This window comes from Mobula hypostoma, chromosome 11, assembly GCF_963921235.1.
Source record: "Mobula hypostoma chromosome 11, sMobHyp1.1, whole genome shotgun sequence".
NCBI classification, from domain to species: Eukaryota; Metazoa; Chordata; class Chondrichthyes; order Myliobatiformes; family Myliobatidae; genus Mobula; species Mobula hypostoma.
This window is the reverse complement of record NC_086107.1, coordinates 89,522,031-89,548,379: the sequence shown is the minus strand read 5'-3', so window position 1 is coordinate 89,548,379 and position 26,349 is coordinate 89,522,031. Positions and strand designations below refer to the sequence as shown.

The 26,349-nt window shown below is 46.5% G+C and overlaps 1 protein-coding gene across 4 annotated transcripts in view; it reads right to left on the bottom strand.

Moving 5' to 3' along the window:
• Positions 1 to 4,157: 4,157 nt before the first annotated feature.
• Positions 4,158 to 26,349, bottom strand: part of LOC134354347 (guanylate-binding protein 1-like) — a 46,835-nt gene continuing 24,643 nt past the window's right edge. For all 4 annotated transcript variants that reach the window (XM_063063283.1, XM_063063281.1, XM_063063284.1 and 1 more), the window contains 9 exons: positions 21,684 to 21,917; positions 21,040 to 21,167; positions 20,335 to 20,444; positions 18,652 to 18,839; positions 17,756 to 18,001; positions 15,781 to 16,061; positions 15,092 to 15,304; positions 12,162 to 12,261; positions 4,158 to 6,021 (listed from right to left, as the gene is read on the bottom strand). In XM_063063283.1, coding sequence (XP_062919353.1) covers positions 5,639 to 6,021; positions 12,162 to 12,261; positions 15,092 to 15,304; positions 15,781 to 16,061; positions 17,756 to 18,001; positions 18,652 to 18,839; positions 20,335 to 20,444; positions 21,040 to 21,167; positions 21,684 to 21,894 — 1,860 coding nt within the window. In that variant the 5' untranslated portion in view covers positions 21,895 to 21,917 and the 3' untranslated portion in view covers positions 4,158 to 5,638. The remainder of the gene's footprint in view (positions 6,022 to 12,161; positions 12,262 to 15,091; positions 15,305 to 15,780; positions 16,062 to 17,755; positions 18,002 to 18,651; positions 18,840 to 20,334; positions 20,445 to 21,039; positions 21,168 to 21,683; positions 21,918 to 26,349) is intronic.

Below are 26,349 nucleotides of genomic sequence, written 5' to 3'. Positions count from 1 at the left end.
TATTCTCCCTATCCCTCTCCCTCATTCTTCCCATCCCTTCCCCTCAGCGTCCCCTCCTCCCCCTCCTCCACCTCATCCTCCCCAGTCCTCCCCCCATTCTCCCCTTCTCTCCTCATCCCACCCTGTTTCCCCCTCATCTCTCCCCCTCATAACCTCCATCTCGCCCCCTCATCACCCCTCCCTCCCCGCATCCTCCCCATCTCTCCCCCACATCCTCCCTATCTCTCCACTCAACCCCTTTCTCCTCCCCTCATCCCCATCTCCTCCCCTCATTACCCCCATCTCTCCCGCATCCTCCCCTCTCTCACCGCATCCTCCCCCTCCCCCTCATCCTCCCCATCCCTCTCAACATCCCACTTCTCCCCTCATCCCACGCTTTTCTCCCCCTCATCCCATCCTCTTCTCCCGCTCATCCCACCCTCTTCTCCCCCTCATCTCTCACCCTCATCACCCCATCTCTCTCCCTCATCCTCCCCATCTCTCCCCAATCCACCCCTCTCTCCCGCATCCTCCCCTCTCTCCCCCGCATCCTCCCCCTCCCATTCATCCTACCCCTCCCCCTCCTCCCCTTGAACTTCCTCTTCTCCCCTAATCCCACCCTCTTCTCTTCCCTTCTCTTCTCCCCCACATCCCATCCACTTCTCCCCCTCATCCCATCCTCTTCTCCCCCTCATCTCCCTCCCTCATCACCCTATCTCTATCCCTCATCCTCCCTATCTCTCCCCCAATCCACCCCTCTCATCGTACCCCCTCCCCTAATCCTCCCCTCCTCCCCCTCAACCTCCCCTTCTCCCCTCATCTCTCCCTATTACCCCATCTCTCCTCCTTGTCCTCCCTATCTCCCCCTCATCTTCCCCACCTCCCCCTCATCCTCCCCCACCTCCCTCTCATCCTCCCCCTCCTCCCTCTCATTCTCCCCTTCCTGCTCCCTCATCCTCCCCATCTCCCCACCTCATCCCCAACTCTTCCCCTCATCCTCCCCATCTCTCCCCCACATCCTCTCCATCTCTCCCCCACATCCTCCCCTCTCTCCCCACATCTTCCCCTCCTCCCCTTCATTTTCCCCTCCACTCCTCATCCTCCCCTTTCTCTCCTCATCCCACCTTCTTCTTCCCCTCATCCCTCCCTCTTCTCCCCCTCATCACCCCCATCTCTCCTCTTCATCCTTCCCTTCTCTCCCCCTCATCCTGCCCCTCATCCCATCTCTCCTCCCCCCATCCTCCCCATCTCTACCCCCCATCCTCCCCATCTCTACCCCTCATCCTCCTCATCTCTCCCCTTCATCCTTCCACTCTTCCTCCCCCTCCCCTCCCCATTTCTCTCCCTCATCCTCTCCTCCTCTTCTCGCTTGCTGCATATTGGAAGAAATGGCAATGACCAAAGCAATATGAGATGGCTTTCAAAAAGGTAAAGGAAATGATGATATCAGACACTGTACTGACATATTATGATCCATATTGTCCAGAGAAGCTTACAGATGCAGTCATGTCACATATTATGAGCGATGAAGTGACCAATCCATAGCCTTTGCATGATATTCACTTACCACTGCGGAGAATACATATTGGATCGGATTGACAGGCAGTAAGGAAGATGGGTAGCGTGGAGCCGTCTTCTGATCCTATGTCACCTCTTTGTAAGGATTTAATTTCATTTTTTAAAGATGCAAAGTCCTTGTGGCTAGAGTGAAGAAAGTGCAAGTGTAGAAAGAACCTGATGAGGGTTGTATACAGGCCTCAGAACAGTAGCCAGGATATATGCTAAAAATAACAATGGGGAATAGAACAGGGATGACAAAAGGACAATGTAGTGATGGTCTTGGGGGTATGGTTTTCAATATGCAGGTAGACTGGGAATATCAGGCTGGTCCTGGATCACAAGCTAGGGAAATTGTAGAATGTCTACGAGATGGATTTCTAGAGCAGCTCATGGTCGATCCCATTTCCCATTAGAGGATCAGCCATTCTGGATTGGGTGCTATGTAATGAACTGGATTTAATTAGGGAGTAAAAAATGGAGAAAATGTGGTGCTGATTGAAAGGAAGGACCGTGCAGGTGCATTTCAAAGCTAAGGTGTAACTTGTTCAAGGCAAAGTTGCAGCTGAAGTTTGGTATCACTGATGGAGTTGGAGAGAACAATTTTGAGAGGAGTCCATGTGGAAGAGTTTCGATGCCCGTTCACCTAATCCGGGTGTGAGTTTGGATCGATCCAAGTGCCGAGCCAATTTGGTTAGATTGAGAGTAGCTTTGGCCTGTGCAGCTCAAGTTTGTCACTGCACCGGTTTCTGGGTCCCAGAGCGAGGTACTATCCAGTGCTTGGAGATTTAAACGATGGTCCAGTTAGACTGGGAAGTCCGAGGGTCAGGACCAGAGACAAGGGTCGGGATGATTTTGCTCGCTCTCCTGTGGTGTTCATTCCTCTCTCTGCAGCACCGAGGCTGTGAACTGCTCGTCTGAGAGTTTTGTAGCATTTTTGCCCAGCTAATATGATGAACTAATTTAGGATTGAGGCTTATGCCTCCTCCTGCTGACCCAGGGAGCGGATCTAAGGAGTCAGTCTGGTCAGAATGCCGTCATTTGCTCCGATTACTTTCTTGATGTGTGTGTGTGTTTTATTTTCTCTTTCTCAGTGCAGTGGTTATGGTCTTTAAAAAAAATTGTGTTCTTCAGTTTTCTTGCTTTGTGTCTGCCTGTAAGCAATCAAATCTCAAGGTGTATAATTTATACATTCTTTGATAATAAATGCTTTTTCAATCTTTGAAATGGATACTGGCCTGGAGCAGAACCAATAAGAAAATGGTATAAGTCAGTCAGATGATCCACAGCCAATGACACTGAAATGCAACATCTGATAAGGATATAATATAAAAGCAGAGGCTTTCAAAGGCAAAATTGCGATAACTTCAAAGATTAACCATCACAGAACGAGGGTGAGAGACCCTACGTGTAACACACAAAGAGTGGATCAGGACTACAAGGAACACCTGGCCAGTGTAGATTCTTTCTACTGTTTGGCTATTCAGGAGAGTCAGGGAAACCATGTGTGTGTGCACACAGGTACTTGTTTGTTTGTTAGTTTTCATGTGTTTGTTAGTTTAGACAATATAGGTACTTGTTGGTAATCACAGATACTCTCTATGCCTCTCTGATCATTAACAACAAAGGATAATCCTTGTAACAGTGCAGTTAGATGCAGACCAAAGATGAAGAAGTATTCTAAAGGGAGGATGACACATCCAAGGCTGAAAAGGGAAGTCAGAGACAGAATAAAAGTCAATGAGATGGCATATAATATGATAAAAATTAATGTGTTTCTAGAGGATTGGGAAGCTTTTAAAGACCAATAGAAGGGAACTGAAAAAGCCATAAGGAGTGAAAAGATAAAATATGAAGGTAAGCTAGGCAATAATATAAGAGAGGATATCTTTTTTTTCAGATATATAAAGAGTTGAATAAAGCTGAGAGTGGATTTCAGACTGCTGGAAAACAACACTGAGGATGTAGTAACGGGGTCAAAGATATGACAGACAAACATATAAATTACTCTGTGTCAATCTTCACTGTGTCAGAAATTAGAGAGTGTTCGGGGGCTGACATGAATGTAGTTGGTATTACTAAGTAGAATTTGCTTGAGAAGCTGAAAGTTCTGATGGTGCATCAGTCACCTGGACCAGATGGATGACATCCCAGTATTCTGAAAGAGGTAGCTGAAGAGATTGTGGAGATATTTGTAATGATCCGATGACTAGTGGTGTTCTGCAGGGGTTGATGTTGGGACTGCTTCTTTTCAAGTTATATGTCAATGATTTGAATGACAGAATTACTGGTTTTGTGGCGAGTTGGCAGATAATACAAGGATTGGTGAAGGGCCGGTTGAAATGAGGAAGCAGGGAGTTTGCATAAAGACTTAGATGAGAGAAATAGGAAAGTATTGGCAGATGGGATATAGTGTTGGGAAGTGCATAGTCATGCAGTTTGCTTTGTTTCATGGTTATCTTGAGAATAAGGATTTCAGAGTTCCATACTGCATACATACTTTGATAATAAATGAACCTTTTAACCAATAATCTCTAATCTTGCCTACAAAGATACGGCCATCACATTCTTCTACTCCCAGAGTGTCTTAAATGCAATAGAGAACAACTTTCTGCTTCACACCAGACCTTTATTAAAGTTTCACAGATTTACCAGCATATACAAACTGCTGGTATTCTGGTATTGAAATCCATACTTCAATGTGGTGGGATGAGGATTCAATATCTAAGTTTATCCACACATATATACCCGGATTCTTATTGCGTTTACATTGATATGGCTAATTGGAAAGATTACTGATTTGTTCATAAAGTTATATTGTGGTTAACTGTAGCATCTATGTTACTTAACAAATCTATTAGCTAAAATTATTCACTCAATTTATATAAAGCAATAACCTGTTAAGAGGAACTCTGTGGATCAAGCAGCGGCTGTGGTAGGAAAGGAATTGTCAACATTTTGGATCGGGTCCCTCTGTCGAGGACACCTCTATCAGTTCTAATACATGATCTTGACCCAGCATCACCAATCCCTTCTCCTCCAACCCCACCAACAGATGCTGCTCGACCCACTGAAGATTTCTCCATCTCCCTGTTTATGTTCCAGATTCCAGCACCTGCACTCTCACGTATCTCTGCTGAATGTACATCCATTCTTACAATTCAGCTTCCAATTGTTCATTGCTGGTGGTCAGATTTATTGCCTGGATAATTAGTGTGATCCAGTAATCACACTGATCGTGGATTGATGGTGGGAATGTAACAGCCAGAGGGAGACGACAAGTTCCCATCAGCCTCTGGGAGGAAACTTTGCTGGTGAGAGAGATCCACAGAACACAGAGCAGAGTGGAGGAAGGCCACATTATCAACACAGGTCAGTATTGAATAGAGCTGACCGCTGACCCAGAACACTGAACCAGCAGATAAGGAGTTTGTGGGAGCTGCACTCCATGCCAGGGAGAGTTTGATGAATTTCCAAGGGTAAGCAGAGGCGCTTATAATTGATAGTTCAGGTAATTGTGGTACAGTGTGGACAGGTATATGAGAGGATTGAAAAAACATGGAGAAGAACTGGATATGTAGCTTTATAGCTTTATGTCCATGGACTGTGGGAGGGAATTCAGTGGTTGAAGTGCGTGAAGTCGGTGGTGGGGCAGAATGTCCATGGCCTGTGGGAGGGGATTTTATGGGGGGGGGTGGAATTCAGTGATGGGAGAGAGTGGCTGTGAGGTGTGGAGGGGATTTAGTGAGTCCGGGTGAGTATCCATGGATTGTGGCAGGGGATTAAGAAGAGTGGGGAGAGTTGGTCATGGGTGAGAGTGTCTGTCGGCTGTGTGAGTGGATTTAGTGTGTGGGGCATATTACACTGGCTCATTCACATCTCTGGCATTTTGAGATTCACCAGCTGGAATCCAACCCCGCTTTAAATGTTCCTGTGTGTGCCCCTGATATTCGGCTGGGGATTGGATGTGGAATATGTGGCAACAATATTTGGGGTCCAGTTCATTGATCAGACTGGGGGGCGGGGTTTGTGTTGGAAGTGGTAAGGAATGTCACAGAATTGGTGCTGTGGACACATTTCTAAATGTACGCATCATTTTTGACTACTTTACTGATTTGAATACAACTAATTTTGCTACAGCACCCACCACAGTAAACAGCGCAGCAGAAATCTCAGGGATATGCTCCCTTATGAATTTCGTGAAACTCCATTCGCTTGCCTCTTCAAATTTCTTCTTCAGGTACTCGTACCTCTGCTGAGCCCTTACTGCATCCTCCATCCTGCCCTCGACTTTGTATTTCTTCATCTCACTCCTCATATGCTCCATGGCTATCCTCAGCTCCTCCACACTGCACTTTTTACCCTCCTCAAACCTTCTCCTGATCTGCTCCATGATCTGCTTATCCCTGTGTTCCTCAGCCGCCTTCCTCTTCTGCTCCATCTTCTCCATCTCCTGTTTCAGCCTTGAGATCTCCTCTTCCAAAGCTGACAAAAGGGGCAGAGGATGAATTGGTTAGTCCGTGCAGAGATTGGTGAAGGGGTCATTTCTCTATGTGTGTGTGACAGAACATTGAGAGGGAGCTTCACTCACTGTTCAGCCTAAGATTACACACTCAATAGACTGGAGGAACTCAGCAGGTCAGGTGGCATCTATGGAAATGAGCAGACAGTCAATGTTTCAGCTGAGTCCCTATTTTAAGAGTGAGAAGGAAGGGAGAAGGTGCCAGAATAAAAAAGTAGGGGGAAAAGCCCAGCGGATTTGCACGTAAAATGTTCTCTCACCTGGACGAACTGTTTAGGACCCTGGATAGAGATGATGGAGGAGATGTATAGACAGGTGTAGCACTTAGACTGCTAGCAGGGTAAGTCCCAACAGGGAGATATTTGGAGGGGCCATGGGGACGGATGCATAAGGGAGTTATGGAGGGAGCAATCCCTACGGAAAGCAGGGAGGTAAAGATATGTTTTGTGGTAGGATCCCGTTGGAGATGGCCGATGTAGAGGGTAATGTGTTGGATGCAGATGTTGATAGGGTGGTAGGTAAGGACAAGAGGAACTCTATCACCTTAATACAGTGGAAAGGTGGGGGAAGAGCAGATGTTTGGGGAAGGGAAGAGATGTGGGTGAGGGCAGCATCAATACTGGGGGAGCGAAATCCCATTCTTTAAAGAAGGAAATCATTGTTTAAACTATTCCCCCCCCCCCACGAAAGTCATTTTTTAGATTCTTATGAGGTTATTCTTTAAAAATATACATGCAATCAAAAACAACATACATTAAACTCTCATTTCTGTCCTAGTTCTCAATCTCCTCCACTCCTTGTTCATCCCTGGATATACTCCTGACAGAACAGACAAATGAGAGCTTTACCCACAGCCCACCTTAGCTTTAGAGAGAGGATCTCCCTTGCTCCCCTCCACGTGTCTCACAACAGTCAGAACAAATCCTGGAAATGGGCTGTCATCCAGCCTATTAAAGTGCTAGTTGTTAAAATGCCAGAACGTGGACCCTGCCCACATGTGTGATAGAATGAGCTCTGCCTACAACAGCTGGTGGTCCGAGCACAGCACCAGGTGTATTGGAAAATGGTACAGACACAAACCTGATGAGCTGTGCCATTTCCAACTAAGAAGTCAATAGCTATTGGCATCTTTTTGCAGGGACTAGAATGAGAGGAGTTATTGTACAGGACACACGGCAGTCCATCTTCTCACTGTCAATGGACACCAACACCCCCATGTACTGCCCCCTCCAGGGAGACGCCACTCATAGCTGACACCTGTTTTCCTCTCTCTGCAGTGGTTGTAGGACTTGTTCCATCTCCAAGACAACCCTAACTCCAGTACCAGTGGTAAACAAGTCCAGGGAAAATATTCCTCGTTCTGTAATGGGCAATTCTTGGGCTACCTTGGAGTCTGAACAGAGAACTCAACCTTTATGGTCTGTGTCTTCCTTGTTACCCCATTTACTGCCCCAGCAGTGACACTGGGAGTTCCCCAACCACTGGAGCACCCTTACTCTGTCCCATGAGAGGGGTCGGTGCCCCACGGCTTTTTCCATTCCCATCACCCACGGCTATGTTCGGGGTATATGCTGGGGTCCCACACCTGCAGCCACAGTTCCACATTGTAGCCTGTGTTTCAAATCTGTGCTAGCTATTTCCTCTCTCATACCATTGTATTCTCCCTCAATTGGGCATAATACACCAGGTTTTTGGTCAAACTATTGATCCTCCATTGTATGCAAAATTCAGTTATAAGATCATAAGACAAAGGAGCAGAAATAGGCCATTTGGCCCATCGAGTCTGCCCCGCCATTTTATCATGAGCTGATCCATTCTCCTATTTAGTCCCACTCCCCCACCTTCTCACCATAACCTTTGATGCCCTGGCTACTCAGATACCTATCAATCTCTGCCTTAAATACACCCAATGACTTGGCCTCCAATGCTGCCCGTGGCAACAAATTCCATAGATTCACCACCCTCTGACTAAAAAAAATTCTTTGCATTTCTTTTCTGAAAGGGCGCCCTTCAATCCTTAAGTCATGCCCTCTCATACTAGACTCCCCCATCATGGGAAACAACTTTGCCACATCCACTCTGTCCATGCCTTTTAACATTCGAAATGTTTCTATGAGGTCTCCCCTCATTCTTCTAAACTCCAAGGAATACAGTCCAAGAGCTGACAAACGTTCCTCTTATGTTAACCCTCTCATTCCTGGAATCATTCTAGTGAACCTTCTCTGTACCCTCTCCAACGTCAGCACATCCTTTCTTAAATAAGGAGACCAAAACTGCCCACAGTACTCCAAGTGAGGTCTCACCAGCGCCTTATAGAGCCTCAACATCACATCCCTGCTCCTATACTCTATTCCTCTAGAAATGAATGCCAACATTGCATTCGCCGCCTTCACTACTGACTCAACCTGGAGGTTAACTTTAAGGGTATCCTGTACGAGGGCTCCCAAGTCCCGTTGCATCTCAGAACTTTGAATTCTTTCCCCATTTAAATAATAGTCTGCCCGTTTATTTTTTCTGCCAAAGTGCATAACCATACACTTTCCAACATTGTACTTCATTTGCCACTTCTCTGCCCATTCTTCCAATCTATCCAAGTCTCTCTGCAGACTCTCCGTTTCCTCAGCACTACCGGCCCCTCCACCTATCTTCGTATCGTCAGCAAACTTAGCCACAAAACCATCTATTCCATAATCCAAATCGTTGATGTACAATGTAAAAAGAAGCGGCCCCAACACTGATCCCTGTGGAACCAGCAGTCAACCAGAATAGGATCCCTTTATTCCCACTCTCTGTTTCCTGCCAAACAGCCAATGCTCTATCCACGTATGTAACTTTCCCGTAATTCCATGGGCTCTTATCTTTTTAAGTAGCCTCATATGTGGCACCTTGTCAAAGGCCTTCTGAAAATCCAAATATACAACATCCACTGCATCTCCCTTGTCTAGCCTACTGGTAATTTCCTCAAAAAATTGTAATAGGTTTGTCAGGCAGGATTTTCCTTTAAGGAATCCATGCTGAGTTCTGCCTATCTTGTCATATGCCTCCAGGTACTCTGTAATCTCATCCTTGACAATCGACTCCAACAACTTCCCAACCACCGATGTCAAGCTAACAGGTCTATAATTTCCTTTTTGCTTCCTTGCCCCCTTCTTAAGTAGTGGAGTGACATTTGCAATCTTCCAGTCTTCCGGAACCATGCCAGAATCTATCAACTTTTGAAAGATCATCGCTAATGCCTCCGCAATCTCCACAGCTGCTTCCTTCAGAACACGAGGGTGCATTCCATCTGGTCCAGGAGATTTATCGACCTTTAGCCTATTCAACTTCCTGAGTACTTTCTCTGTCATAATTGTGACTGCGCACACTGCTCTTCCCTGCCACCCTTGAGTGTCCGGTATACTGCTGATGTCTTCCTCAGTGAAGACTGATGCAAAATACTTGTGTAGTTCCTCTGCCATCTCCTCATCTCCCATTACAATTTCTCCAGCATCATTTTCTATCGGTCCTATATCTACTCTCACCTGTCTTTTACTCTTTATATACTTGAAAAAGCTTTCAGTATCCTCTTTGATATTATTTGCTAGCTTCCTTTCATATTTAATCTTTTCTCTCTTAATGACCTTCTTGGTTTCCTTTTGTAAGGTTTTAAAAACTTCCCAATCCTTGTCTTCCCACTAATTTTTGCTTCCTTGTATGCCCTCTCCTTTGCTTTAACTTTGGCTTTGACTTCTCTTGTCAACCACGGTTGCATCCTTTTTCCACTCGAAAATTTCTTCTTTTTTGGAATATACCTGTCTTGCACATTCCTCATTTCTCGCATAAACTTCAGCCACTGCTGCTCTGCTGTCTTTCCCGCCAGTGTCTCTTTCCAGTCAACTTTGGCCAGTTCCTCTCTCATGCCACTGTAATTTCCTTTACTCCACTGAAATACCGACACATCAGATTTCGGCTTCTCTTTTTCTAATTTCACAGTGAACTCAATCATGTTATGATCACTGTCTTCTAAGGGTTCCTTCACCTCAATCTCTCCAATCACCTCCGCTTCATTACACAATACCCGATCCAGTACAGCCGATCCCCTAGTGGGCTCAACAACAAGCTGTTCTAAAAAGCCATCTCGCAGACATTCTACAAACTCTCTCTCTTGAGATCCAGGGCTGACCTGATTTTCCCAATCTACTCGCATGTTAAAATCTCCCACAATTATCATAACACTGCCCTTCTGACAAGCCTTTTCTATTTTCAGTTGTAATTTGTAGTTCACATCCCTGCAGCTGTTTGGAGGCCTATAAATAACTGCCATCAGGGTCCTTTTACCCCTGCTATTCCTTAGCTCAACCCATAAAGATTCTGCACCTTCCGATCCTATATCACCTCTTTCTAATGATTTCATATCATTTCTTACCAATAAAGCCACGCCTCCCCCTCTGCCTACCTTCCTATCCTTCCGATACACCGTGTATCTTGGACGTTCAGCTCCCAGAGACATGCGTCCTTTAGCCAGGTCTCAGTGATGGCCACAATATCATACCTGCCAATCTGTAGCTGTACAACAAGATCATCCACCTTATTCCTTACACTGCGTGCATTTTAGTACAACACCTTAAGACCAGTATTTGATACTTTTTGCTTTGATTTCACTGCAACTTTTTTGCACTGCAACTCATCCCAATGGCTACAAATTTGCCCCATCACCTGCCTGTTTTTCCTGACATCTTTACTGCTCACTATCTTAGATTTATTTCTGTTTTCCCCTTCCTCTGCTCTATCATTCCGGTTCCCATCCCCCTGCCAAATTAGTTTAAACCCTCCCTAACAGCTCTATTAAACTTTCCCGCCAGGATATTAGTCCCCTTCGGGTTCAGGTGTAACCTGTCCTTTTTGAACAGGTCATACTTCCCCCCAGAAGAGATCCCAATTATCCAAGAATCTGAAGTCCTGCCCCCTACACCAGTCTCTCAGCCACGCACTCATCTGCCTGATCCGACTACTCTTGCTCTCGCTAGCACATGGCACAGGTAGCAATCTCGAGATTATTACCCTGGAGGTCCCGCCTCTCAGCTTCCTTCCTAACTCCTGGAAATCTCTCTTCAGGATCTCCTCCTTTGTCCTATCTATGTCATTGGTACCAACATTTACCAAGACAACTGGCTGCTCACCCTCCCCCTTGAGAATATTCAGGACCCAATCCGAGACATCCCATACCCTGGCACCTGGGAGGCAACACACCATGCGGGTATTTCTGTCAGGCTCACAGAATCTCCTGTCTGTTCCCCTGACTATGGAATCCCCCATGACTACCGCATTTCTCTTTTCCCTCCTTCTCTCCTGCACAACAGCGCCAGGCTCAGTGCCAGAGACCCGGTCACCGTGGGCATCCCGTCAGGTCATCCCCCTCAACAGCATCCAGAACAAGATATTTGTTGCTGAGCGGGACAGCCACAGGGGTGCTCTCCACTATCCGGGCATTTCCCTTCCCTCTCTTGACAGTGACCCAGTTTTCTGACTCCTGTAGCCTAGGGATGACTACCTCCCTGTAGCTCCTGTCTATCACCTCTTCACTTTCCCTGATAAACAGTAGGTCATCACGCTGCAGCTCCAGATCCCTAACACGGTCTCTGAGGAGCTTCAACTCGGTGCACCTGGCGCAGATGTGGCCATCAGGGATACTCTGATCACCCTTTCCAAGATGATCTCTACCTACAAGATCGCTACCCTCTCTCATTACCTAAGATGAGAAAAGGTAGTACATTCCCTTGTAGGTTCAGTAACATGTTGTTTCAGAAAGCTATCAGAGATGCATTCTATGAAGTCCTCCTCAAGATTGCCTTGACCAATTTTATCTGTCCACTCAATGAGCAAGTCTCCATCACACCTGCTGATCTATTCTAACAAGCATTGGATATTTTTGTTTATTGCTTCTGCCATTGTAATGTTATTAATTCATGCCACCATTAGGTTATACTGCCTTCTCGTCTTCTGCCATCTTTCCTCACTCACTCCTGGTCTCCCAGTATCCCACAACTTCTTCACCCCTCTGCACCCTCCTCTTATTACCTCCGTACTTCCCACAGTTTTTTGAACACTTTGTTTCTTTTCTCACCAGAGATGTGCATTTTTTCCTTCAACCTGCTGTCTATCTTCTGTACTTGGTCTAGTTGGGGTTTTTCCTTTTTCAGGAAGTGGGTGAGGACAGCTGACCCCTACAAAGAAGAGAAGATACAATAATTCACATCCAACTTTCCCCCACCACACCTGTTCACAGGAGACCAGAGATGGGCTCTCACCATCAAAAGTCTAGTTCTGGGGATTGATACACAATTAGGGAACTCCTCTTACCAATCTCCAGGAAACTGGTAAAATCACAACTGAAGACTCTTTATATCGTGGTGTCGGATGAAAGAAGATTAAAAAAAAATGATACGAGGATGAGCTGTGAAAACGACATACAGATGTGACGAAGAGCAGAGAGATGGGTTCTGTGAATAAAGAAGGATCAGGCAAATTGAGCACAATGTGGGATAATGCAAAATATCCATTATGACAGAAAGATAAATAGAAGCATATTATCCGAATAGGAGAGTTTGTGAAGTTCTGAGATGTAGAGCGATCTGGGTGTCCTCGTGCAAGATTTGCAATATGTTTGTGTGCAAGTAGGTGGGAGAGATAGACTGTGTAACAAAAGTAGAAGGGTAATACATCAGTTATATTAGGTTTTGGTGAGATTACATCTAGAATATGGACAGTACAGATCTCCTTTAAAACTACACACTGGAAGAAGTTCAGAGGTGGGTTCCTGGACAGATACCTGGAAGGACAGGTTATCTTATTAGAGATGGTAGGATAGACTGATACTAGACACTTCTGCGGGAGAGCCCAGAACTAGATAGTTATTGACTGGATATTTAGTGTATGGGAGATGGTGACATAAGGGGGCATTGGGAGCGGACCCAAATGTAAAACACAGACACCGAAGTATTAGGAACAGGACAAGGTTTATCAGGAAAGCAAGGGGAGTCAGGAAGAAATGACACTGGACATGGACACAGGCCCTGGACGAGACAGGGACACCGGGCCTGGCTAGGACTAAGACTAGGAAAGCGGGACCAGGGCAAGGAACTGGGAACTAGAAACCTTGGCTAGGACTCCGAGCCAGAGACTGGACAGGGACCCAAAATCTGGGTCTTAACTTGGGCTCAGACCCTGGTTCTAGGCAAGGACAAGACGTGGCTACAGGACTGGACGTGGAACTCCTGCACAGGACGAGGCACATGGACAGGACGAGAACACAAAGCCTTGACTTGGCAGGATGAGGTTCTTGGACTAGGCTTGATAAGATGAGGTTCTAGGACTTGGCCTGGACTAAACGAGGGACTCCTAGACTGGACGAGGTTCTAGGATATGGCTTGGGCTAGAGGAGGGACTCCTGGACTGGACGAGGTACTAGGCCATGGCTTGGACTAGACGAGGGAATGCCTGGACTGGATGAATGAACTCCAGCACCAGGCTTGACGAGGTACTCCTGGGTTGGGCGAGGAACTCCTGGGCTGGGCGAGGGAACTCCAGCACAGGATGAGGCACATGGACAGGACGAGAACACAAAGCCTTGACTTGGACAGGACGAGGTTCTAGGATGTGGCTTGGACAAGATGAGACTCTTGGATGTGGTTTAGACAAGACGAGGATCTTGGACGTGGCTTGGACAAGACGAGGTTCTTGGATGTGGCTTGGACAAGACGAGGTTCTTGGACGTGGCATGGACAAGACGAGGCTCTTGGGCGTGGCTTGGACTTGATGAGGGAACTCCAGCAGAGGACGAAGAATCTCCAGCACCGGGCTGGGCGAGGTACTCCTGGGCTGGGCAAGGAATCACTAGGGCTGGATGTGGCTCTTGAACTAGATTTGGCTCGGCTCTTGGACTTGGCTGGGATTGGCTCAAGGGTACAGAGCCAGGACTCCTACTTGTGCTTGGAGCCACCGGGACCCTTCTGGGACTCAGGGCCGGGATGCTTTCAGGACGCAGGGCTGGGATGATTGCCCACGGTATTTTCAAGGTAACTGCCGAGGATATTTGCTGAGGTCACTGCCGAGGATACTTTCCGAGGTCACTGCCGAGGATACTTGCCGAGGTCACTGCCAAGGATACTTGACAAGGATTCTGACGAAGTGGCAGATGACGGTTGCAGGCAATTTAGCAGGTGAGGATGCAGATGGGGAGGGGAAAGGAACAGTCCCACCAGGAATCCTTGGTGTACAGAGGTATTCATGTGCCATCCCAAAACGAGAACCAGGTGCCTCAATTAAGGCACCCAATGGAACAAGGGAACATAGCAAAACCCGGAATAAGAATTGATGAACCAGACCGTGAACTGGAATGCGGATTTCATGGACCGAACCATGACAGATGGTCATAATTCGCAAAGCTGAGTTAGATAAACAGCTAGTTTGATCAATGGAGATATGAAACAAACACTGTTCTCTCAGTGCATGATTAGTTTTTGAAACTCTCTCCATTGAAACACAGTGGAAACAGCAAGTTAGGATTTTTAATAGGAGAGATTAGAAGGCTCTTGAAAACTAACACGAAAAGATAATTCCCACAGCCCATGGATACTCTTCCCCATCACTGACTCTCCACCCACCGAATCCCCTCACACATCTCACAGACATCTCCTCCATCACGAACACTTCCTATCCATGGAATCCCCTCCCACAGTACCACAGATACTCACCCCATCACTGAAAAACCCTCACCTACTGAACTGCTCCCACAGACACTACCCCCATCACTGAGAAATCCTATTCAATGAAACTTCTCCCACAGCCCACCATAACTAGTCTCCCAATCACAGACTCACTCCACCCAGTTAATCCCATTCCAGGTGTTACAGAGAGTGGAAATCATATTCACCTTTGTTAGGTGAATGGAAGGGGGTGTGGGTGGGGGGCATTTTCTGAATCTATGTATGGCAGAGGAAGGAAAAGCTATGAGAATTGAAAAGTAAATGCCTTGCTGTAAAATATTGAACACACCTCTATCTCATTCTTGGTAATTATTTTATACTCCTTGATGGCCTTATCAAGATCCTTTGTCAGCTCCTGGAAACCACCAGGTCTCCGGTAATGCCCAGATGTCAGGTTTTCTTTAATTGATGACATTACTTTTGCGAGATGTGCCTCACATTGCTCTTGTGACTTTTCCTTGATCTTGACCATGAGAGACTTGTAAGTGGAACTCATCTTCTCCTGGAAGCGAAAGAAAGGTGTACAGTAAAGTGGGATACCAAGTATTGTACACTGACCAGGGTCTCTCAGTCCCTCTCTTTCAGACAGAAATCTGTACCCTGACCAGGGTCTCTGAGTCCCTCTCTCCCAGGGGAGATCTGCTTACTGACTGCAGCACTGAGTTGCTCTCCCTCAGGGGAGATCTGTACACTGACCAGTGTCTCTCTGTTTCTTTTTCCCAGGGAGAGATCTGCACTGTGAGTCACTCTCAGGGAGAGATCTGCACACTGACTGTGTCTCTGATTCACTCAATCTCTCAGAGAGAGATCCGTACCCTGACCAGGAGTGATCTGTATTCCATTTGGTGTCTCTCACTCTCTCACGTTCAGGATGATATCTATGCTGTCTGTCTCCCAGTCTATGTCTGTATGGGTTGGGCCCAGGGACTGGTGCTCAGAGATGAGACAGTTGGTAATCATTGAACATTAGAAGCTCACCTCCAGCTGTTGGATGTGTATGACACTGTTGCTGTTCATAGATCTTTTCTGGAAGATATTGAATGCCTCTCTGCTCTTCATATTGTAATACTCTGTGAGTTTGCTCATAGTAAGATCATCAGATTCTGAAAATTTTTTCATTTCATCATCATAGGATTTAAGGGCTTCATCTACTGCTGTTTGGTTTTCCACCTCCAGTATTTCGGCAAAGCTGCTCTCCACACACGGTAGGACACCATCTGCTATCATGCCCACGTATGCCTTGGTCAATGCGACAAATCCTGTGTGGGATGTTTATGGAGGTCAGCACCTGGGGATCTGATCACACCCTTAATTCCCACTCTTCATAGCCCAAGGTACCAAGCCTATTCTCATTCAATTCCAATGGGATCCCACCTCCTCCAATTCTCTCCCGTCATTCATACTTCCAACGGAATCTGCCCATTTCTCTTTCAATTCCACAATCTGTACTCCCAATGGGATCCCACCCTTTCTCATTCAATCCTATAGTCCATGCTCCCAGCCTTTCCATTCAATACCACACTTCATATTCCCATTGGGTCCCCACACCATCCCATTCAATCACAGTGGATTCTATTTCTTTCCATTCACTCCTACCCTCTACACTCACGCTGGTACCCCTCACCATCCCATTCATTCTCATCATTTGTATTGCCAATGGGATCCCAACCCCTTCCCATTCACATGTATTGTACACACTTCCAGTGGGATTTCTGCCCCCCTCCTATTCACTTCCATTGTATACACATCCAATGAGACCCCAAACCCTTTCCCATTCGCTTCTATTGTACACACTTCCAATGGGATTTCAACACACTTCCCTTTCATTTCTATTGTATACACATCAAATGTGATCCCAACCCCTTCCATTCCCTTCTATTATACACAGTTCCAATGGGATCCCAACTTGTTTCCATTTACTTCTGTTTTATACACTTCCAATGGGATTCAACTCTCTTTCCATTCACTTCCATTGTACAAAAATCCAATGGGATCCAAATCCCTTCTCATTCAATCCAAATGTCCATACATCCACCTACTCTGATAGTAAAAACCCATTCCAGGTGAGTATTTTGGGCCAAGACTCTTTATCAGTACTGGAAAGAATGAGGTGGGGGAGGGGGATGGGGAAGGAGTTAGTCGAAGGTGATGCGTCAAACTGGGAGAGGAGGAGTGGGTGAAATAAAGATCTGGTAAGTTGATTAGTGAAAGATAAAGGGCTGGAGAACGGACAATCTGATAGGAGAGAACTGAAGATTGTGACATAAAAGGGAAGTGGGTGGAGCAATAGAGGAAGGTGATGGGCAAGTAAGAAGTTTCAGAAATCAAAGTTGGAGGCCACCCAGACAGAATATAAGCTGGCCTCATATGCCAATAGAGAAGGCCTTGGACTGACATGGTGGAATAGGAATGGGAAGTAGAATTGAAATGAGTGGTAACCAGGGGTGCTCAAGCTGATGGCATGAACATTGATTTCTTGAACTTCCGGTAAATCCCCCTACTCCGCCAGCTCCACTGTTCCCCATTTTTGTTTCTTTCTCATATCTTCTCTTCTTACCTGCCCATCACCTCACTCTGGTGCTCCACCCCTTCCCAAGGCTTCTGTCCTCTCTTATCAGATTCCCCCTTCCAGCCTTTTATCTCTTCCGCTTACCTACTTCCTAGCTCCTTTTTTCACCCCACCCCCTCTCTCGGTTTCAGCTACGCCTACCACATTGTATTTATTCCTCCTCCCCCAATCCCATCTTTTTATTCTGATATCTCCCCTTCCTTTGCAGTCCTGACTAAGGGTCTTGGCAGGAAACATCGAATTTCCATAGGTGTTTCCTGGCCTGCTGAGCTCCACCAGCATTGCGTGTGTATTACTTTGGACGTCCAGCATCAGCAGATTTTCTCAAGCCAGTTTAGTGTGTTATACTGAAGAAAGGTGGTGAGGTTTTGCCCGGTTACTCACTCCTGCCCGTGACCAGCTGACCTCCAAGAACTCTCTTGACTTTTCTGTGGGTGTGAATGTAACTGATGAGGTTCTGCCGCTTCGTAACAAAATCCTCATCCAGATCCTTGTCCTCCAGTTCCTGGAGCTGCTTGAGTTTCTTCTGGTGTGTGGGAATAGGAAATGTAAAGCAGCAACGTGAGGGAAAATTATCACGGATACACCTGCGGAGTTCATTATATTCCTTGTCCTGCTCACTGATCTCACCTGTAAAAAAAGAACCAGGAATCAGGCAGGAGTCACCCTTACTGAGTCTGTTCTCCCATTCCCAACATGGTGACTGTTACCCACAGGGCTGTGGGGAGGAATAGGGGAAGGACAGGAAGGAAACAGAGGGGAGGCAGTTTGTGAGATGTGATGGCGAGGGACAGGATGTGTGGGAGGGGCATCAGATGCATTGTAGTTGGGTCATGGGTGACTTGTCATGGAGGGGAATGATGTGACATTGGTGTCATACAGGGTAGTTGAGGACCATGTTGTTTCAGAGGGGTGTGTGTGGGGAGTGGCACCCTGCCAATCAGATGAAACTCTGACGGGAAGGAGTTGTCAGCTGGGTGGGAGTGGTGCATTTGTACCATCAAGCCAGAGGATGGTGTACATTGGTATCAGGTTATTGCAGGGAATTGTGAAGGAATATGAATGTGAGCAGGGCAGGGGAATGCAGAGTAAGTGGGGAATGAGAGATGTGAAGGGGCCGGGAGACCCTGGAGTGTTCATGCACAGATTCTCAAAGGTAACAGGTTGCCCCTTCCTCCACCACCCCCTCACACACTGAATTCAACCCTGCTCCCTCCCTTCTCTGGCCCCTTTCCAAGTTCACCCTATCTCCTCAGAGACTGGCACTGCCACATACTCACTGTCCTTCAGTTTCAGACTGTGCTCCAGGTACTCATTCGGAGTCACATCTTTTCCATTGATGTTCATATCCAGTGTCAAATCACGGATCACCCAGACAAATTCAGGGAAGAAACGGACAAAGTCCCAACTGTCACAGGCATTGGGCTGGGACTTCATCTGGATCCACTTAGACAGTTCAGTCACAAAACTGGGAGCAACATCAAGGATAAAGGATTGAAGGGTTGGCAGCAATGTTGTGAGAAATGTTAGACACTACACAGATCTGCTCCTGAGAGAGAGGAACTGAGAGACACTGGGCAGTGTACAGATCTCCCTTTGAAAGAGAAAGACTGAGTGGCACAGGTTGGAGTACAGATCTCCCCCTTGGAGAGATAGACTATGAGACACTGGTCAGTGGACAGATCTTTTGCTAAGAGAGAGGGACTGGAGATCCCTCTTAGTGAAAGAGACTCCAGTCATAATAGGGATGTCTCTCTGACAGGGAGGGTCCAATGAGTAATAGGCAAAGCTGCTGGCAGTTGAGAGCCTTGGATGTTAATGATTATTGTAGCTCGGGTCGTAAAATCGGGAGGTGTCTTGATCCAGATACAGGCAGCTGGGAATCATTGAATACATATAGAGGATACCAACGTAAACTTAGGATGAAAATTTGGAGGGCAGAAGGGAGCATGAGGTGACTTTAGTTTAAAAAAAAACATACAGGAGAATTCTACGTAGCTTTACAGATACATTACTGAAAGAAGAGTAATGGTGGGGGCGGGGGGCGGGAATTAAGGTCCCTGAAAGACCAAGATGGAAATTTATTTGTGGAACTGCTGGAGATGTGTACAGTTTTCAAGCATTATTTCTCTGTCACAGTGGACAGGGAAGCGGAGAACCAGTAATTGCAGTGGGATCTTGGTCAGCTGAGCAGCTGGGCTCAGAAATGTCAAATGGAGTCAGACAAGTAAGCAGAGTTATATTGTGGGAGGACTAATCATTGTAGGACTTTTACATTGAATTCAAGGATTCCAAGTACCTTTGTACAACAGGAAATTGGAGTAGAGGTACATGTTTCCCTTAAACGGGAGTCACAAGTAGAGAGATTGGGGGTATCAATAAAGTTTTTAGCATGCTGGCGTTCATCAGTTAGTGCACTGGTGGAAGACAACTTCTTCCACCAGGCCATCAGACTGCTTAACACATACTGACACAACTGTATTTCTATGTGATATCGGCGATATGATGTAATTAACAAAGGGTGGTGATTATATTGAACCAGCCAGCTGAGGCGAGTGGATGAGGCACACACATCAGACACAGTTCCAAGTATGTGGACAGGTATGAAGATGACGAGAATTCAGAGGGATATCGGAACGTGCTGGAAAATGGGAACAACTTGAGAATACATCTTAGTCAGTATGGACAAGCATGGCAGAAGGGATGCTGTATAACTTAATGAGAGACATTGATGAGTGTAGAGATACATGCCAAAAGAAAGGGACAGGGAAGTGTAAGTCTGTGCACAGATATCCCACTGAGAGAGGCAGGGGTTAAGATTAACTGGTCAGTGTACAATCTCTCCCCGTGTGTGTGGGACTGAGAGATATCGAACACTGTGCAGATATTCCCCTGAGAGACACTGGTCACTGTAGAGATATCACCATGAAAGAGAAGGACTGAGAGACACCAGTGAAGGATACTGTAGGTCTTGCAGGGATTGCTGGTCTATGTTTCTTTGACCATTGTAAACGAGGATGCTGCTCAGAAGGATAGCCAGTAAATAGATGGAACGATCATTCTGGCTGTCTCCCTGCAGGTGAACAGGTAGGACAAATGAACAGTTAATGAGAGCTCTTGCTCAGAGATCAGTGTAATAGATAACCATTCCATTTCTGGACATTTCTTGCTCAGTATTTACAGAGGTTAGTGGGTGAGGCTTCCTTCCACAGCATCCTTCCTGTCTATGCTACCAGTGGCAGGTGTATGGCCAAGGGAAGCCTTACAGACCCGAGTCTCAGCCAGTGCTCACCAATACAGTGCTGGGGGAGAACACACTGTCATGGTACCTCAACATCCTTTTTATCTGGGAGGATGGGGATGGGAATTGTGTGGGTGGGATAGGAAACTTGGAGTGGGTAATGGTCTTGGACCACTTACAGTTCCAATGGAAAATATGGCAGAATTCCTCCCTGAAGTTCAGCATGAAACTGTGATGACAATGTTAGTTAATTAACAAATTAATAAATTTTTACTTTAAATCTAGACTGTAAAGAGATTTTAAACATCCCCATTGCCTGTGGTGGGATTTGAACTCTGGTCTGTGGATCATTCCTGTCTGTGGGTTACCGATTTGGTAATGAAACCACTGTTCTGAGGAGGGGGATAGTTAAGAGGGAGGGACTAACCTTCTCAGGATCTCCCAGACCCTCGGTGTCCAACAACAAGAGGACCTCATTGGATCTCTGAGGGAGGGATCGACACCACATCCAGATTCCTTTGGTGTGAGCCTGGATGGTTGAATCCACTGAGAATCCTGCAGAGGGAGAGAGACACAGAGGCAGAGAGGTAATTTTTGCGAGAACATAAGTGGATCTATTATCTTCCATAGCCCAAAGATGTGTGGATTCTGAATACCCTGTTCTCATTTGTGAATGAGGGATAGGGTTTGGGAGGAATCGTTGAGAACATGTGTAGAATGAAATGAGATTGTTGTAGAATTCATGAAAAAGATCAATTTTTGGTCGGCACAGAGTCGGTTTTACAGCAAGTAACTCTGATCCTCATTAACGAGACCAGTGTGCTCTCTGCATCTAAGATATGAAGGATGCATGCAGTTTAAATTTCTCAGCTCTCTCTAGATCCATTGTCCAAGACAGTGATGGGGACAGCAACATGACACCAACGGATGTCTCCAGTATATCTCCCACTTCTGACAGCTTGACAATGCAAGTGTGCTCTGTGTGTCCCAGGTCTCAGGATAATTTCTGCAAGACTGATAGTAAACAGAGGTGAAAGGTTAGAGGTGGAAGTTTACAGCCACCGACCTTACCCTTCCTGTCTCCTGCAAGACAGTTCATGAGGTAGGACTTCCCTGTACGAGCAGCACCAACCACAGCCACAACCACCATTGGATCCTTGATGGACTGGAGGACATTCAGAGCCTCTGGGTTAAGTTGCAGCTTCCCGTCCTTGTTATAAACCAGCTGCAAGGGTTTCTCCATTTTCAGCTTGTTGGCAGTAGGGTCTCCGGTTACTGACATCTGACAGTCCTTTCCCGAAATGTCTACAAAGTCGGAGCAAGGGAATCTCACACTGATTGAATCACAGTAAATGGAACAGACAAAGCACAGAGCACATCACCGAAACACCTGCATCTCAATCCTGAGTCCCTGGAGTAGATCCCAAAGTTTAATTTACTCACGTTGATCTGATACCTACAGTACATACCAATCCGTGATACCATCGATTGTACCCCAGCCTCTATATCACTACCAGGGTTCTGTTATTTTATATATACTCCCTCTGAACAGCTGGAATAGATTACGGCCGTAAATCACTCCTGGAAATCTGTTATTCAACATATAATCTCCCCAAATCCCTGTTTTGGATCCAAGACACTAAAGCCTCCCAGTTATTAGCTTTTATTCCAATATAGAAACCATGGAGCAACTATAGGTGGACCCGACAACATGCTTCAGGAGATCCTCACCAGTCTCCAGAAACACTGTAACTCCAGGAGACAGGATATGAGTTTGGTTTGAGTGGCTGCCAGTTCTGGGCATATTGGAGACCATGTCAATATTCATCTATCCTCCATCAGTAAGGCTTCAAATCCCCCTGGTTCTTTCTTGACAAAAGATCCAACCACATCCCTTCACCACCACTCTCCCCTGTCTGGCAGAACTGGTCCTCACCCTGAACAATTTTTCCTTTCTCTCCTCCCACTTTCTCTCAACCAGCGGGGTATCTAATGACAATTCTATGGGCCAACCTATGCCTGCCTCTTTATCAGCTATGTAGAACAGTCTATGTTCGAACCGTTACACAGTTTTACTCCTCAACTCTTCCTCGGCTACATTGATGACTGTGTTGGCACTTCTTTATGCGCCCGTGCTGAGCTTGTCAATTCTATCAATTTAGCCTCAAACTTCCACCCTGGACTTAAATTCACTTGGTCCATCTCTGACACCTCCTTCCCCTTCCCTGATCTCTCTGATTTCCATCTCAGGAGACAAACTATCAACTGACACCTTTCATAAACCTCCTGAGTCCCCTGGTTATCTTGATGATACTTGTTCAGTGGCTCAGGCGCGGTAAGTGAGTGTTAGTGTCAGAGGCCTAAAGAAGTCAAGAGGAAGTATAAAAGGAGCAGATTTGGGTAACGCTGGTCTTATTTGCCTGTTCAGGCACAGTAGGTGTTCGTGTCAGAGACCTATCGCAGGTTGGAATGAGAATATGTATAAACAAAGAATATTTGGATACATCTGGTCTTCTTTTCGGGGAGAGGGAGGGGGAGGGGGAGGGGTAGGCTTTGGCTTAACAGGCGAAAGCACAGATTAAGAAGAGGTAAGTTTTTTTTTAATACAGGGTAGTTGGGATGGAATGCTCCACCCGTCAGATGTAAGAATTCAGGATACCGGATGGTTTCTCTGGTTACAACATCTGTGGGAAGTGTACCCAACTTCAGCGCTTGACCGACCGGGTCAAGGAGTTGGAGTTTGAGTTGGATGCACTGAGGATCATTCGGGAGGCTGAAAATATTACAGATGAGACTCTTGAAAAGTTGATCACACCCAGAGTACAAGCTTTGGACTGTAGATGGGTGACAATCAGGAGAGGTAAGGGGATTAGGAAGTCAGTGCTGGGTTCCCCTGTGGCCTTTCCCCTCAGCAACAAGTGTACCTCTTGGGGAGTGGGGTAGATGAACAATCGAGGCATGGCAGCTGCAGCCGGACTGGTGGCGGTCTGGCCAGCTCTGAGGCTCAACTGGGAAGTGTAACGTCAGGTAGTTAAATATTTTTAAGCGATGTTAGGTGGACAGAAAGGAGATTCTATGGCTGCAAACAAGACACCAGGATGGTGTGTTGCCTTCTGGGTCCTCGAGTCCAGGATGTATGGGATATTCTCAAGGGTGAAGCGGAACAGCTGGAGGTCGTGGTGTATATTGGCACCAATGACATAGGCAGAAAAGAGGAAGAGGTCTTATGTAGTGAATATGTAGAGATGGAAAAGAGGCTAAACAAAAGGACTTCTAAGGTAGTAATCTCTGGATTACTCCTAGTGCCACAGGCTAGTGCAAGAAGCAATGGGGTGATAGCACAGATAAATGAGTAGCTGAGGAGATGGTGCAGGGGACAGGGTTCCAAGTTATTGGATCATTGGAACCTTTTCTCTGGAAGGGGTGAGCTGTACTCGAGGGATGCTTTGTACCTGAACTGGAGAGGAACCAAAATCCTGGCCGGGAGGTTTGGTAATGCTACTTGGGAGAGTTTAGGCAAGTTTTGCAGGGGGCTGGGAACCAGAGCACCAGTTCAGTAGGGGAAGTATGTCAGGGAAAGTATTGAAAAGCAGAATCGAAATAACTGGCAGAATGGATCTGATAGTTTGAAGTGTGTATATTTTAATGCCAGGAGTATAACGGGAAAGGTGATGAATTTAGAAACTCATGAGGGACAATATTACAGCTGCACTCAGGGGTGACATAATGGACAGTTCGGTCACCGAGTCAATCACACTGATAGGATTGTACTACAGACACCCCAATAGCCACCGAAACATTGAGGAATAGCTATGTGATCAGATTAAAGAAATCTGTAAAAATAATAGGGTTGTTCTCATGGGGGATTTAATCTTCCCTCTTATGGGTTTAGATCGGACAGAATTTATTTAGTGTATCCAGGAATGTTTCTTCCATCAATATGTGAATGGCCCAATGAGAGGATGGGCTGTACTGGACCTGGTGTTAGGAATGAGCCTGGCCAGGTGACTGACCTTTCAGTAGGTATGCAGTTACTGAACTGTGACCACACCTTCTTAAATTTTGGGATAGCTATAAAGAAGGATAGGTATGAGTCTTGAGGGAGAGTTTTAAATTGGAGTGGAGCAAATTATGAGGGCATTATGCAGAAACTAAGAAGAGTTAATTGGGAATACCTTTTTTTTCTGGCAAGTCCACATCAGACATATGGAGAGCGTTTAAAGATCGACTGCACAGATTACAGGAAAGGTATGTTCCTGTTAGAAGGAAGGGCAGGGACGGAAGGATAAAAGAACCTTGGATGTCCAGAGAGATGTTGAATTCTGTCAAGCAGAAAACGGCAAAGTATGTTAAGCTTCAGAAGTTAGGATCAAACGAAGAACACAAGGGGGATAAAGAAGCTAGGAAAAAAAAGAACATTAGGAAAGACAGGACGGACCATGAAAAGTCCTTGGCAAGTAGGAATAAGGTGAATCCCAAGGCATTCTAATACATACATCAAAAGCAAGAGGATAACTATGGAAACAACAGGAATTCTGCAGATGCTGTAAATTCAAGCAACACACATCAAAGTTGCTGGTGAACGCAGCAGGCCAGGCAGCATCTCTAGGAAGAGGTGCAGTTGACATTTCAGGCCGAGACCCTTCGTCAGGACTAACTGAAGGAAGAGTTAGTAAGAGATTTGAAAGTGGGAGGGGGAGGGGAGATCCAAAATGATAGGAGAAGACAGGAGGGGGAGGGATGGAGCCAAGAGCTGGACAGGTGATAGGTAAAAGGGATACGAGAGGATCATGGGACAGGAGGTCCGGGAAGAAAGACAAGGGGGGGGGGAACCCAGAGGATGGGAAAGGGGTATATTCAGAGGGACAGAGGGAGAAAAAGGAGAGTGAGAGAACGAATGTGTGTATAAAAATAAGTAACAGATGGGGTACGAGGGGGAGGTGGGGCATTAACGGAAGTTAGAGAAGTCGATGTTCATGCCATCAGGTTGGAGGCTACCCAGCGGAATATAAGGTGTTGTTCCTCCAACCTGAGTGTGGCTTCATCTTTACAGTAGAGGAGGCCGTGGATAGACATGTCAGAATGGGAATGGGATGTGGAATTAAAATGTGTGGCCACTGGGAGATCCTGCTTTCTCTGGCGGACAGAGCGTAGGTGTTCAGCAAAGCGGCCTCCCAGTCTGGGTCGGGTCTCGCCAATATATAAGAGGCCACATCGGGGGCACCGGACGCAGTATATCACCCCGGCCGACTCACAGGTGAAGTGTCACCTCACCTGGAAGGACTGTTTGGGGCCCTGAATGGTGGTAAGGGAGGAAGTGTAAGGGCATGTGTAGCGCTTGTTCCGCTTACACGGATAAGTGCCAGGAGGGAGATCAGTGGGGAGGGATGGGGGGGACGAATGGACAAGGAAGTCGCGTAGGGAGCGATCCCTGCGGAAAGCAGAGAGAGGAGGGGAGGGAAAGATGTGCTTAGTCGTGGGATCCCGTTGGAGGTGGCGGAAGTTACGGAGAATAATATGTTGGACCCGGAAGCTGGTGGGGTGGTAGGTGAGGACCAGGGGAACCCTATTCCTAGTGGGGTGGCGGGAGGATGGAGTGAGAGCAGATGTACGTGAAATGGGGGAGATGCGTTTAACAGCAGAGTTGATAGTGGAGGAAGGGAAGCCCCTTTCTTTAAAAAAGGAGGACATCTCCCTCGTCCTAGAATGTAAAGCCTCATCCTGAGAGCAGATGCGG